The sequence below is a fragment of the Channa argus genome, chromosome 2, assembly GCF_033026475.1.
Source record: "Channa argus isolate prfri chromosome 2, Channa argus male v1.0, whole genome shotgun sequence".
Classification (NCBI taxonomy): domain Eukaryota; kingdom Metazoa; phylum Chordata; class Actinopteri; order Anabantiformes; family Channidae; genus Channa; species Channa argus.
In genome coordinates, this window is record NC_090198.1 from 29,926,390 (window position 1) to 29,942,013 (window position 15,624).

At 44.2% G+C, this 15,624-nt stretch overlaps 1 protein-coding gene across 4 annotated transcripts in view; it reads right to left on the reverse strand.

Moving 5' to 3' along the window:
• The window catches only part of LOC137107037 (SH3 and multiple ankyrin repeat domains protein 2-like), a 170,982-nt gene that overhangs the window by 50,273 nt on the left and 105,085 nt on the right, over positions 1–15,624 (reverse strand). For all 4 annotated transcript variants that reach the window (XR_010912068.1, XM_067491247.1, XM_067491244.1 and 1 more), the window contains 3 exons: positions 11,919–12,357; positions 4,062–4,201; positions 1,350–1,463 (listed from right to left, as the gene is read on the reverse strand). Coding sequence is in view for 3 of the 4 variants with exons in the window: in XM_067491247.1 (XP_067347348.1) it covers positions 1,350–1,463; positions 4,062–4,201; positions 11,919–12,357 (693 nt within the window). In the remaining variant the exon portion in view is untranslated. The remainder of the gene's footprint in view (positions 1–1,349; positions 1,464–4,061; positions 4,202–11,918; positions 12,358–15,624) is intronic.

Consider the following 15,624-nt stretch of genomic DNA (forward strand, 5'->3'; position numbering starts at 1 on the left):
CCTCGTGCATCACATCTATTGAATTAAAGGGATTAGAAAGGTGTTTAAGACCCGATAAGACGCAGCAGATATCCATCTTATTGTTGCATTTAGATGTCAAACATTCTACACTGTAAAATTAACGTTGCTGTTTTTCACTGCACTCATTATATTTCTGTAAAAAAAAAAAAAAGAGAGAGACACCTCCTGCTCACACAATAGTGTGTGCAACTATTCAGTTTCCTCTTGATGTGTGAATTCCCTATTTGTTTAACTATTTACATAGAGGTTAGTATTTGCTGTCCAGAAATGATCTGGATGACACGTGCACAGTAAATGATCATAAAAGAAATAATTAATAGAAGCCGACTTTGCCTCTAACTCCAAACTGTCTGACTCCCTTTCAAACAGAAATCACTTTGGGATTAAATGCGTTCCTCACTTGCTTGTTATTTCCCCCAATCAGCCACAACTGTTCACCGGTCATTCACACACACACACACACACACACACACACACACACACACACAGGTCCGTGTGGCCTGCTTCTCAATGGGTTTTTGTGAACCATACTGTGCTCCGATTTTCTGACAGGCTGATTCTGCAGGCAGACCTGGAGGCAATTTGGATGTGGCACAGTGTGAGAGGAGCTCCCAGTGCCAATGGCCCTGGGTTAGGTTTGAAAATAAGCCACCCAGAAGAAGGCAAACTGCCAGAGAGGGGAGAACAAGTTGCTCCCCATCTGCCTGACACACTCTAAGAGCAGGGAAGACTTAGAAAGCAGGTGGGTGTGGGGGAGGTGACTCCAGCAAACGGTGCTCAGTGATAATGTCAATAATTAAACACTGTCAGACAACAGAGTGGAGCATGAAAAAGATCATGGTACATGGAAGCGAGTGGACACACAGGACGAAGACATGTCTCTTCCAAAAGCTGCTCTGTCTCACACAGACACTAAGTGTGTGCACAGCACAAAGGGTTCAGCAACAGCCAGAGAGAAAGCGAGTGCAGGGAAAAATGGGATGTTTATGGGGGGATGGAGCGCGGCGTGACATGTTCATTAGCTTGCACCCAAAGGACATCGGAGCACAGCTGAGTTAGCGGAGCAATGTAGCGCTTAGCTTGGTGCACCACAGCCCGGGGAGCAGGAGAGAGACAGGGGGGAGGAGACACACGCAGCTCATGCAGCAGAGGAGAAGCCACGTGCCATCACGCTGCCTCAGGAAGCTGCAGCATTTAGCCTTAGCTCCTGTTCTGTGACCCCCTCCCTCCCTCCCCCTCTCTCCTCAAAACTGGGTGATGGCAAACAGTGCATGTCCTACATAAGTCTGTGTCCCACCATCCACGCAGCCCCAAGTGATTCGACTTACAGCTCCTCTCCTCGGTGGCCTTGGCCGGGACCTCCTCCACACAGTCGGCTGGAAACCAGCCCACCTGGCCGTGGGCACTGCCCTCCCAGAAACCCCCCTCTCCGATGCTCAGAACTGGAGGGGCAGAGAGAGAGTGGAGAGGATGGGGGGGGGAGTTGGGAAAGTATTACGAGGATAGTGAAAAATGACAGTGGTTTCACAACAGAAAAGCAAAGCACAACAGTTTGGTTCTTGATACAAAGTATCCAACACAACACCGTAAATAAAACATCAAATACTGTAATACAACAATATGATAGTATTCACCGAGCTGATAAATGAGAACAATATGACCAAAATCTGACTCCCAGATGAGTTAGAGGCTGTGATTAAATGTCATCCATTAACAGTGTGAACTGCAGGAGGCCTCAATGCAGAGGGGGCTGAGTTTTGTTGTTTTAAACACCAGACCCCAGGAAAACTAAGCGGAAATGTGAGAATGGTGAAACCTGAAAATGCACATTTTGTCATTTTTGTTTTGTTTTTGTATCTGCTACATTTCTCTGACTTACAGATTGCTATGATATTGTATTCTTTGGTTGCTTGGTTGTCACTTGCTGTGCAGAGATCAGCTCTTTTGCTGAAGTTTGGATACAAGGACTCCCTGAAGATGTTGAATTCCTACTTGGGGGTCCTTACGAATCCTGTTTGTGCTTCGGGTTCTGATCTGAGAGCTCAAAACTCTTTGTGAAACAGCTACAGGTGAATTTAAAGACATGTGTGATACTAGGAAACTTATATCTGTTGGGAACTGTTACTATTGAGTGAATGCATGTTTGTGTTTTGTCAATCAGAAGTTGGAAGGTACAGTAGCATCTTAGATGAGGGTGCATATAGCAGGGATGGGACATCACTGGTTAGGACACAAAATTAAAATAAGTACATTTAAAAAGTAAGGTGGAGATAAATGTGGACTCATCCATAACACCACATTACACATTCTCAGGCTATTTATGAGCAACTAAAGCTGTAAAATATATGTAGTGGAGTAAAAAACAATATGCGATTTACTTGAGTAAATCACCTTAGTTACTTTCTGGCTCTGGACTTTACCATCAGTGGGTCGGGGACCAAACTGTGACTGTGATCTCACTGTGTGTTACTCTAGTGATCTAAAGCGGATGGTTTATTAGAAGCTCTATAAGGGATCGAGTTAACTGCTTTATCTGGTTAAGGTTGTGACATGTCCTCTCAGAGGAAGCGTGTCCCGCTCAGTCCCCCAGACCTGCAAGGTGTCTGAAACTCCCTGCATGTCTGCAGAGGAAGAGGATGTTGTTCCCCAGCGTCTGCATTTAGACCCTGCAGAGCCTGGGGAGTCATTTTCATCAGACATGGTAATTTGCAGTTTGATTTGCAGTTGTCTCACTTTCAAACACAATTATGAAATGAAGGCAGCGATAAATCGGTGCCTTTAATTTGCTTTCTGATTTTTTTATATTCATCATTTGTCCTCCAAGGAAGGAAGTTCTATTTTCTCCCTCAGGTGGGGGCCACAGCTGCTTTCGTTTACAGGATGAGCTGTGATTCATTTTACTGATCTACAGGCTGTTTTGCCTTTGTCCTTTTGTGGAGTAACTTTACTTTTACACTCCCCTCCAAAAGTATTGGAACGGTGAAGTTCCAATTCCTTTACTTTTGCTGTTTTTGGGTTTTAAAAAGATGAATATGAGATGAGAGGTCATCATTTCAGCTTTTATTTCCAGGTATTTACATCTGGATCAGATACACATCATAGAAGGTAGCACTTTTTGATTTATCCCACTAATTTGTCATGGGAGAAAAAGTATTGGAACAGAAATTCATTTTAATCTATTTCAAGCCTACGACTTAATATTTGGTTGCAAATCCTTTGATTGTGAAAACTGCATCGAGCCTGTGACCCACTGACATCACCAAAGATTTGCGTTCTTCTTTCGTGATGCTTTTCCAGCCTTTTTCAGTTGTTTGTTTTGGGGCTCGTCTGAAACTGAGCGTAGACATTCAGAGCCATTTATTGTTTGAATAATCACTGTCATAGGACACACACCTGGGCAACAAAACCCACCTGTCAGTCAATACTTTTGCTCATTTGAAAAATGGCTGGGTTGAAACAAAAGGTGGTTTCTTCCAAGCTGTGTATCAGATCAAGATGTAAATACCTGGAAATAAAAGCTGAAATGTTGTTCTCTCGTCTCATAGTCATCTTTTGATGTCAAACCCAAATGTTTTCAGCCTACAGCAAAAATAAAGGAATTGGCTTCACTGTTCCAATACTTTAAGAGGTGAGTGCACATAGCTGTGATGTAGTATTATAGATTCAATTATCCAAGTTATCTATAGCAGTCAGCTGCATCATTAAAGTGATGCATCTGATTCTCTCATTACGTTTGCTTTGATGATAAATTTTACTTCAGTCAGTCTGGAAATGAACTTGACCCTCACTGGAGGTCAAGGAGGGAACCGGTCGACTTTTACAGGGTGTGTAATAAGAGGTTTATTCCATAGATTATTTTTCATACCACATAACTGAGCACATAATGACTAAATAACAAAATGATCTTAAACAAAATAGAGATGAGCCCATGGAATAAAAACTAAACAAAACAGACGATAAACTAAAACAAAGACATTAACTTGCCTGTGTTTGACCCCTCAGCAAGTAATAAAAATCAACCTGGCTGCTCGTGGCCTCACCTTTAACCCTGTCGTTCTTGTAGAGGTTGATTTCTCCCTCGGCCTGAGCGGTGTAAGGACGAACCACCACAAAATGTCTGCCAGGAACTGCACTGTATAATTTCCGTCTGGGGCCTACTGCATTGGTGTGACTGCTGGGACTGAGAGAGAGAAAAAACACCACGGGTCAAAACCGGAAGTAACGAAGTGAGCGTAACATACCATAACATGAAAACAAGCAGCAGTGACTATCAGGGGCTGTTCAGACACAAACTGAAACGTTGCTACACTGTGTTATATGGATAATCACACATGCATCTTCTGCAGAGGAGATATTCAGAGGACAGACAGCACGTGTCCTGCAGGAGTAACTAGGACGGAATGTGTGCTGGTTCTGACCCACAGAGGACTGGGTGACGTGAAAACACGAGAGGAACAGTACAGTAAAGGACGGATCCATCCTGTGCTGGTTGTGGATACACATGTAAGTGCTGCATCGAAACAAACGTGACCTTCGACTTCCTCATCCACCAGTGGAGCTCAAACACGGAATAACCACAGAGAGAGAGGAGCACAGTGGTGCAAGCGGATGCGTCGGATGTGATAAGGTAGCGCCACTTAGTGGTCGACCTCCACAACGACACTTCCCACAACAGACGACATAAGAGGAGCAGTGTGTGCACTTTTTATTCGGAGTGTGTTATTTATCAGACTTGCTCCTCAGAAACTGGATAATGACATTTTGTTTCAAATCAATTCATGACACTGTGGCAAATCTACTGCACATAAAAAAATAATGTCTGAACTGTTAAATGTTACAATAATTTGAAATTAACAAAAAATTCAAAATAAAAGTTTAAAAGGAGGAGGAGCCACAGTGGTCAGGTCAGAAAGAGAAGGTTTTTAATGTCGTCAGTCTTCAACCGATATGTTTGTAACTGTTCTGTCATCCTCCACATGCACCCGACTGACGTGAGGCGGAACGACAGAGAGCTAAGAAGAGTCCAAAATAAAACCGCACTGAAAGAAAAACTAGGGGGTTGGAAGAGAAAGAAGGAAATGAAGGAGCAGGAGTGAGGGATTGAGAGAGAGATAGAGGAAGGAAATTGTTTTTTCAAGTATGTGGGTCACCTTGTCCTGTAGAGCACGCTGCTCCTCAAACCTTTGGAGAGCTAACCCCATTCGTTACCTAATGAGACTGCTCGCACTTTCTCCAAGGGGAAAGTGCAACAGTGCATCACAGCTAACAGCCTGGTCTCCCTCATATCAGAATTATTTTCAGTTGGTCCGCAAGTCTCATGTTCTCAGCTCTGAACAGTGCATGTCTTTGTGCACAGTACGCAGGTATTTATGAGTGCGACATGTTCATCGTGCAGCACATTGTTGTGTTGTGTTCCCTCTTTAGTTTAAGGTCATTTTTTTAAACATAAAGGCAAAAAGCTGCTGGACTGCATTTTTATTCAACGGCAACAAATCATGGAAAAAAACCCTAAACTCCTAATGACAGGTTCCTGTGGAGAGAGCGAGCGAGATGCTGTGGCACTGACACAGTCAAGCTGCGGCTGAATATTATTGATTACCAGTAATTTGACTGTTACACTTGAAGGCAGCAACATGACAAGACATTTTCCACTGCTGGTTAGTAACTGACACTTCATCACAGCAATGCAGGAGACGATCTATTCAAGTAGTCCAACACTCAAGTGTCTCACGAAGCAACACATCAAACCTTAACCCTCAGCTCTGCCCCACACCCCAGAATGCATAGTGTATGGTGTTGTGGGCGGCAGGAAAGCCGTGGGTTCAACCCCATTGACCTTGGCTGTGACCTTTTCTAAGCCGCCTGCGTAGCTGTGTGTCAGAGACCACAGTGGCCCGTAGAGGCAGCGGCTTAGTCTTCGGACTAACCCCCCATCTAGTGAAAATCAGTGGGGGGTGTCTAGCAACAAATTCCATGTGTGCAAGATATTTTATACTGACTCACCATTAAACTCCTGACACATTAAAGACACAGAACGTTAAAACTTCAGCTGAGACACTTTACTTTTCCGTCCAGCACATTATCAAACTGCATCCTACAGGACCGACTTACCGAGAAGTCGCTGTTCTGTGTTATTGAGAGCGTTTTCTCACCCAATACAAACTAATCAAAGGTTATTTTCAGACCCAGAACTGTCGCCATCACTTTTCTAAATGTGGACTTGTTGATATAATCATGTGGGGGAAACATTTCCCACCAAGCCACTTTGGATGAAACTGACTCTGCAGGCTGAGATGAAGAAACCGTCAGTCATGTTTTCCCTCGTGCTTTTTCTATTTTTTTGGCAATTACCCAGGTGGCTTTGAGGTGCTAATTAGACAGTGTTGATTAATACCAGCTGTGCATAATTTGTGCTATTATTGGATGATCGCCCGAGACAAGTAGAGAGAGAGAGAAAGAGAGAGATTACAGTGCAGACACAACTGCAACACAACCATGACACAATCAGACACAACATTATCACCACCTGGTGGTGGACAGGGGTCAGAATGTGACAGAATAAATGCTGTTTGGGACCAATGGGGTTTCAGACGGGGCTCCACAGTCCGAGGCTGCAGACTGGTCAGAGAGGCAAAGCCAATGTACAAGAAACTAAAGGGGAAAATATTTATTCAGTTGGCCACACAAGCCGAATTTGGATATAGAATTTGTATCAGACTATGTGCTCGTTCACACTTTAACTCATGCAGCAGTTGAAACCTCGTTTAGCTGCAGCCTTTAACAAATTTGGAAATCGGATTGTGTTGATCTGCGTACGTTTCCCGAACACGCTGCATGTTATCATACACTGGAACAAACGTGAATGTAGATGAATAAATGCATTATAGTCATAATGCAGATCTGCTCTGGATGGGCTCTGGCTCACTTTGGCTCTCGATAGCTTTTTGTGTTTTGTTTTTTTTTTCCCAAGCAAATACTTGACTATTACAACATCCACTCAGTAACCTGAAAAAGGTCACTGTCGTTGTAGCTCGGGTTCAAACCTCAACAACCTATTAAGGTAAAGATGAGACTCTGCAGCTGCTTAAATACTCTGATCACTTCATCTGCTATTTGATCCAGGACAGGAGGCGTAAACTGCAGGTGATCGTTCTCTGATGGTTTGTCGCTGACATCTTCTGATGCATTGTTTCAATAAAAATTTGGGAAATGAAGTCATTCAAATCAGGCCGACTCTGCTTCTTACTGCTGTTTCAAACATACAGTCAAACGGCTTCGAGTAATGGAGCCTTCCAGCAGCAGTGACAGCCAGGAGCTCTGCCTTCCCACTCTGCACACTGAACTGAGGACCATCACCAAAAGGAATCTAGAGACTTTTCACTGCGGATCGAAACAGTAGACTTTGGAAGAGGACTTTTGAATGCTGAGGTAGGTTTTACTGGGAAACTGACAAAGCCAAAAAAATGCTGAGTTTGTCACGTCGGACGATTTGTACATTTGTGTGGATGAACAGGTTGGTTGCTGTTGCTGTCTTATGGAGTTTCAGACAGACACAGTGGGGAAGGAGCATTTTATGGGTGGGTTCAGACAGCTGCATAGCTGGTTAGGGTCAGAGAAAGATGCAGGTGCTGGTGTAACAGAGGAAAATGCAACATTTCACACAAAACGTGTTCTATCACTTCTAAGCACATCCACCATCGTCAGTGGTTTTCTTGCCTTGACACTCTTGGACATTGGACAGCTGCTGCCCTCCCCACCCACCTGCTTGAAGCTCGCTTTCCCTTGATTCAAAAAATATGTTGCATTGGAACATAATGATGAAGTTATTACTTTCACTACAAAAACATAATTGTGTTTTCAGTCGAGTTGTTTCGGATACTTAAGGTAAAGGGCCTAGTGACTGCGTTATGTCAATGAGTGGGATAGAAGTTGGTTAGAGTAGAGTTGACCTAACCCTGCTTATCTGTTAATGTAATGTTCATGACAACCTGGGTCTTGCTTCAGTTTAATTTTGTTTGTGAAGCAGCTTTTTTTATTACTTTTTACTTTCTCTGTGTTTGCTAACCTTTCTAATCAACCACAGCATTTCAGTTATTTTTACTTGATTAGTACATTTTATTTATTGTAGTTTCATGACGACCATCTGAAGCGAGGTGCAGAGTGTAGGGAAAGACTTCAGTGAGGTGAAAAGCAAACACAAATCCAAAATCTAGGAGAAAACATTGTGGCAAAGCGCTGTGAGAAGAAAGGTTTCACTTTTATGATTTCTGTTTTGCTACATTTCACTTCCTCAGACCTTCAGGTTCCCACCTGTGGTAACAGCTGTGGACCAGATGACAGTCGAAGCTTCTCAGTAAAATGGCAGTGAGACCTCTGACATCAGACTTTATTGTGTACAAAGGGAAATTATCTGCTGACAGTGTATTTTGCTATCATTACATTTCATCAAATTACTGCACATCTGCCAGTCAGCACGAGAACTGCTGCAGCCCTCCAACTGCATGTGGAGGAGTTTATGATAATGCATGTTGGAGCCTGGTGACAACGATGCTTAAACTGCTCTGCTCTGTCATGACTCCAGACATGGCTCATTTCTCATCGCATCGAGGCAAGAAGCTGTTGCCATGGCGCCCCGGGCTGACTGACAGCTGTCACTGTGCACTTGTTTGTGTGTGTGTGCTCGTGAGAGCGAGTGTGGGCTCACGTGTGCATGTGAGCTGCCTTCTAACAAATGACATGTCAAGTGGGAGCGAGGGGACGCTGCAGAGACATTGTCAAGTGTGTGTGTCTGTGTGGGTTGGTGGGTGGGTGGAGGTTGAATGAGAGGTGGGGGGTGGGATTATGAGTAGGGGGAAATTGCAGGAGAGCAGATGAAAGCACAAGAAAAGAGTGAATGTGTCAGGATTAAGAGTCTGGAGGAGATGTGACAGCTGTTCACACTTAGTGGACACAGACTGTGATCGACCACATGATGCCTTCTGCGAGGTGTCGGCAGCTGGATTCGTTATTTAAAGCATTTTCAAACAATACCTGCATTAGATAGTAATGGATTTTATAATTAGGCTAATTATCCATCCACGGTGCCTCAGGACTAGAGCACACATCTGTAAATAGGTCTGTGTAAAAGTCCTATAGCCTGGATGTCCTCTACGCAATGGTGTCATTGTACAGTCTCTGCCAAACACTGGTTGGGGTTGTTGTGCACCTTGTGTGGCTCTGAGCTCTGAACTCGTCACTTCCTACACGAGATACATCTATAAAATGTTAAAATAAATAACTTCATTTAAAAAATGCGTCTACTGTCAGCATTTCAGTAAGTTCACGTTTTTATCAGTTCACATAAAAGAATCGAGCTCTGTGTCAGTGTTTGATACAAACAGCACCTGCTAGAAGGTTCGTGTATTGTTTCTGTGGGATTCTTTGCTAATAAAACGACACCAAGCATTAAGCTTTCTTTAAAAAAGAAAGATGACTGATGCATAGTAAGATGTGTTAAACTGTTAGATTCCCGTTAGAACATGATCCTTTCACTCATGGTGTTACACTATACTGTGATTTTTTTTAAGCCGCACAAAGCTAAGTTAACTGAAACTTGAGGGGAGTATGATCATTTATATTTTTGTATATCTTTTAAAATCATGCACACACACACACACACACACTCGCAGTTACCAAACTACAAAAGTTAATCGGAAATTGACCAGTATCCTCTTAAAGGTATTTAGTGTGTTTTTAACCTGCTGTGAGCAACATTATTTTTATAATTATCTGCAGACCTCCCCAGGCCAAACTAAGAGACGACCAACTGAGCTCGACTGGCCACACATCCTCCATCTCTCTGGCAGCATATTCAGCCTCTACAACATCAGAAAGTTTGGTCAGTGTCAGGCACAAAGACATCAGGGTTCGCCGATACCGAGCACTGTTACAAGTACTAAACTTGTTCTAGTATGAGTTGCTGCTCATCAATCCACTGCAGTTAAGCAAATCCCACGAGAAAAACCTCATTGTTGCTGATGTGAAAAAAAATTATATTATTGGAAAACGTGTTGTTGTTGGTAACTAGAACTTAAGACTTTAACACAGGAGAGTTTGTGTTCAGCCTTACTTTTGTTCAATCATCTTAAAACTGCTCATTTTTCCACCTGTGTCTACCTGCAGAGGTTAACATGGTATCGGGTGCAGTATCAGAGAAGGTTTAAGAGGACAAGTACACAAAGGCAGGATCGATCCGGACACTGATCCCCACTGATCAGGACAATGATGATGAGTCTCGGGATGAGATACACACTGATGAACCTGACACTTGATTTATCGTTTTTTTATCCAGTCAAATGTCAAATAGTGACACATGAGGATCAATTCTGACCTGAGCCTGAGTTTGCCGGGTTTTTTTGTTTTGTTTTTGTACATTCTTTGTTAGTTTGATATGAAAAGTAGCAATTTCAAATCACAAAACTGGAGGCGCCACAGTCAGAGCATTTTAAATCTATGATACACCTGCAAAGATGATGAAGCTCAACATGGGGAAAAAAGCAGAGGGACATTCTGAGCTACAAGAGCCCTAGAGATCCTCTGCTAAACCCGTCACTTTACTAAAATCGCTCTTCTGTCGACGTTTAAACTCGCTCTCCCTCTACAAGCCCCCTGTGTTTTTTGGTGAAGTGTGTCAAAAGACATGATAGTGATGTTCACATTGAAGCAAAGGCAACTGTCCTCCCCCGTTTCTCTGCCCCTTCTTTCATCTCCTCCATCACTTGTCTTCCCTCGACCGCGTCCCCTCCACCCTCGCTCTAAACCCCTCATTCTCGGCTTTTATTCTCTGTACTTCAGCGGCCTACTCCCCCTTTCTCTGCTCAATATCCTGTCTACGACGTACAGTGCATCTCTTCTCTCTTCAGCGTTGGAAAGGGAGAGCTACAGAGTGTGGGTAGTGTTGGTGCAGCCGAGTGCTTCCAAACGTGTCCATCGGCCAACGACGAGGAGGAGGTGGAGGGGGAGGAGGAGGAGGAGGAGGAGGCCAGAGAGCATGTGTCTTAATCGGGATTGACAGTAACATCGTTCCAAGATAAACGCCCGCCACACTTTAATCCTCCACCGATCACATGTTCTCACACAAGACACATGGCTCGAATATGGAATTCTTGGAAAGCTCAAGCACATGAAATGCACCTATTGCATACATGCAAACTTGCATGCATTTCCAAAGTGCCTGTGGGCAACCATAGCAACGGTTGCTGTGGTTACCGTAGAAGCCAGAATTTTTGTGGTGGCACATTTCCCAGAGGAACCCCTCATACCATGCATCATCTCACATGAGGGATGGTGGGAGAAGATGTTGAATGTATGTACAGTAAATGAAGACATGTGGTGCGCTGCCACTGGGATTCCTGAATCCAAAGCTCTGAGCAAAAAATAAAGAATTAGAGGGGCCTCCTCTAAACTTTTGATTTGATTTGGTTTGGTTTGTGGTTGAAGAATTCAAAAAGTGCAAAAAACATGTTAACGTGGCCACAATGAAAATGTTATGAAAATGAAATGAAAATTAGCTGGATGATGTACACGTGCTAATATTTGTCCAATATACAACATAAGTCAGTGTTAGCACAAGATTCAAAAATCCATTCCCTGTGTTCCCCCCGCATCAATCTGCTCTTCTACCATCCACTCCACCAAGTCCATCAGGTGAGAAGCTGTATAACGTGATAATCAAGCAGAAATTGTTAAACTGTCTGATTGGTCAGAAGGTTGAGCCTCAGTCAAAAACTTTGAAAAATCTCTCGGTACTGTGATTTTGACTTTACAGCAGGCGCCAACAGCTCTACACTGAAAGTCAAAAGTTAAAGAACATTTCGTGTACTCTCAAAATGTCCCTCAACCAGCTCGTGTCCGCTCACCTGGGTTGACGCTGTGAAGGGTGAGCACGTCGAGCCTCCTCCCCCAGGCGGCTGAGGGAGGGTGAACGGCTCCTCGCCCCCCTCCCCATGGTCCGGACCACCACGTTGCCATTGGGGCTGCCGCTGGGCATCTGCTGGAGCAGCTGGGGTGACAGGCTGCGATGTAATGCTGAGGAGCCAGGCTGCGAGTGACCCTGCTGGGGGACCCTTTGCAGGTGGGGCTGGGCGTGTTGGTGCTGCTGCAGATGAACGGCCCAGTTGCCAGGAGAACTGTGCTGCTGCTGCTGGTACTGACTGACTGTTAGGTTGTTGTCACTGTTGGAGCGCAGGAGGACCCGTGGCGCCGATAGCGAGGAGGGGGACTGGCCGTTTCCGCTGTTGTTCCCAGAAGAGGGACCCCGGCGGTGTTTGGAGTAGGCTGGAGCCTCACGGAAAGGCACTGCACAGTGAGAGATCAGAGAAGAATTTAATAGACAATTTCATTATTTTCCACATTTATGAATCTAGTTCACGCTCGAGCCGCGGCCCTGAAAGATTACAGGTGAAGTGAGAGAAGTGCAAAATGAGTTGAAAATGCTTTGGTGCTCGGTTATTAAAGAAATGCAGACTACAAATATTTTCCAACAAAAAGTGTGTTTCCCTCTGCTGACATCAAAACAAGCCCACACTCAACACCGGTTTGTGCCGTTCATATTTCATAACTTTGCGGTCAGGCACTTACTTGGTGAATATGCAGAACATCCATATAAAACAAAGCAGTTTAAATCAGGAAAACAGTATGTTTGTATATGCAGATATATGTCGGGTGGATCCAAATTAGAGGCACCACACTAATGGGCGACTGTGGGGCAGGAAGGCAGAGTGGTCGTCCACCAATCCCCCAGTTGTTGGTTCAATCCCTGGCTCTTCCAGACACGTGTCCAAGTGCCCGAGCGCAAGACACTGCCTCCCAACTAAGTGGCCAGCTGCTGCCGTGTGTGAGTGAGACTGCAAATGAGTGAATAACAATCAGTGTAAAGCTCTTTACCATTTACCTCCATATGATGAAGTTCTTGCATCAAAACAAACTGGGTGAAATGCATCAGAAATGCTGAGGCTGATCAGATGAGCAAACAGTTCCATGATGCTCCGATTAAAAGACTGTGGCAGCTTTTCATTTGTGTCCCAACTAATTACTCTTACTTACTACATTTTAGCCAATTAGAACTAAATCATACAGTTGTTTCCCTCAAGAATTACTGAAAAATTAATGTACGGACCCATAAAATAAACCATTACTGTCACATTACTACAGTTTGTATACATGTGGAGGATTAATCATTTAGCCACAAGGCGGCAGACTTGGTCCCAATCACCTCACTGACATTTAAATTCCCTTCTCATGAATTATCTCCACTCCACAACGTAAACAGAAGCCATGAAGATCATGGCCGAGAAAATGGCAACTACAACATAAATGAAGTGGAGCTCAGCCCCGTTTCTCCCTGAAACTTTCCATGTGAACGATCGTGTTGTAGAGCTGCTGCAGAATGCGTGTGATCCTGCCCCGCTGGCGTCATGCAGCACTGCATCTGGCTAATGGCTTCATATCAACACACCGTGCTGGAGGGCACACGCATGATTAAAAGTTGTATTTCTGAGGACCAACCATCGCCGACAGACACTGACTGCAGACAATAATCATTTCTTTATGTCACTCGTGTCCAGTTCAATCCAACCAATCATTGGTACTTTTAGAAACTACTACACAACTACAAGCTTTAATATTTATTTCTCTATTTAAAAAGCAGCTGTGTGACACAGCCCAGTATTTCCCCAAACTATGATTGACAGGCTACACAATGTACCGCACACACACACACACACACACTCTCTGTAACCAGTGAATGGTTTTACCTAAATTCTCCTTCTCATAAATTTCCACCAGTTCAACAAACACTGATCACAAGCTTTTTTTGGACAATAAAAGAAGCAACTATGCCTCTTGTGCTTTATTTATAGCAGCACCTGCCCCACTTTAATTACTGCTTGTATTGACCACAATGAAGTGAACAGACCCCAGTTTTAAGTGGAGACTACAAGAACTGCGATCGAGCAGCTTTTTGTGTTTTCTTATTATTGATTATAGAGACATTGTGAGGCAGGCTGCTGAAAAGCTCTTCATTCCCCCCCAGTAACTTGCATCTAACATAACCTCTCACAGCAACGCTCCTGCTTGCTGAACCACACACACCCTAGTTACCGGAATTAAACTCCAGTTCTGTCGTCTGCAGAGTCACAAGAAAAAAAAATATATGTGAACCCTTTAAAATGACCTTGTTTTTCTGCGTGTGTGAGATCTGGCTTTAGGAAGATGCTGTTCTCTGCTAAACAAAACGAAAGCAGAGCAGCGAGCACTTGCCTCACAGCAAGAAGGTCCTGGGTTTGACCCCCGGACCAGACAGGGCCTTTCTGTGTGGAGTTTTCTTCGGGTGCTCCGGTTTCCCCTGCCGCTAAAAACGTGTGTGTTAGGGACCAGGTCAGGTTGTCACGCTCAGTTGCAGCGGCTCAGGACAAACACTCCATCTGACCATCTGACGCAATTTCGTTGTACACTTTGTATGTATAATGACAAATGAAGGACTTTTGAATGAAGGCAACACTGACATGAAAAGGTTTTGTTTACTGATGAAAGTGAGGTTCTATGGGAAGAACACACAACCTAACATAAGAAAACATTCCAACACTGATGTACAGCGAAGGAACCATCATATTGGTATTTGAGGCTTTGCTGCCTCTGGGTCTGGACTGTTCCGTTCATGGAGGGAACTGTGTAAGTATCCTACAGGATAATGTCAGGGTGGCTGTCGACCATCTGAGGCTCAGTGGGAGCTGAATGATGCACTGTGGAGTAAATCTACTACACAATGCCTGCAAACACAAAAAGCCTCCCAGGACTCCGCCCAGTGGAGAAACCGTGGATTGAGCTAAGAGGGAGGTTCACACCAGACCTGCAAGGATCTGCCTGAGTGGAAATGCTTCTCTAAGGAAGAATGGTCCAAACTCCTCCTGAACACTGTGCATGGATGTTTAATGCCATTGAAGATTATAAATGTGTGTTATTAGCTTTAGCACAGTGTGACGGTGTCTGGTTCTGACTTAGACCAAGGTCGGTCACCTTTTACGACCAATTCATGCAGAAAACCAGCTCATTCTAAGGGGTTTACAGACTTTTTCTAACCAGCATAAAGACTATAAATACAGTTCTTTGCTGGGCTGGAAACAAAGTGCACATCAACATTTGTTCCACATAGTGTAAACAGTTTTACCTCTTTGTTCTGCTGTTTCTTGCTACGAGACTGGAAGGACACACAGTGTATCCATCCATTCACAACCACTGCTGCTTTTTTGCTGATAGTGTATGCAAACTATGACCTCTCACAGTCTCTATGGCTCCCACTCCAACACTTTGGCAGCTTATTGGATGTTAATGTCTCTGTGAGACACGTACAGTACAGTCGTGTCAGACACATGAACATTGGGCTGAGCCTGCTGATTGGCCACGGCCCCACACTGCCTGGACCGTCATTAGCATGATTAGCAGGATTACAGCCGGGTTCCTCTGCCCTCACCCCTCACCGCCTCTGCTATACTTTTCAACTGAACCAGGAATGGAGGTTGGCCCTGATTTCCCCATGGACACACTCTACCGTCGAACTGGGCCTAC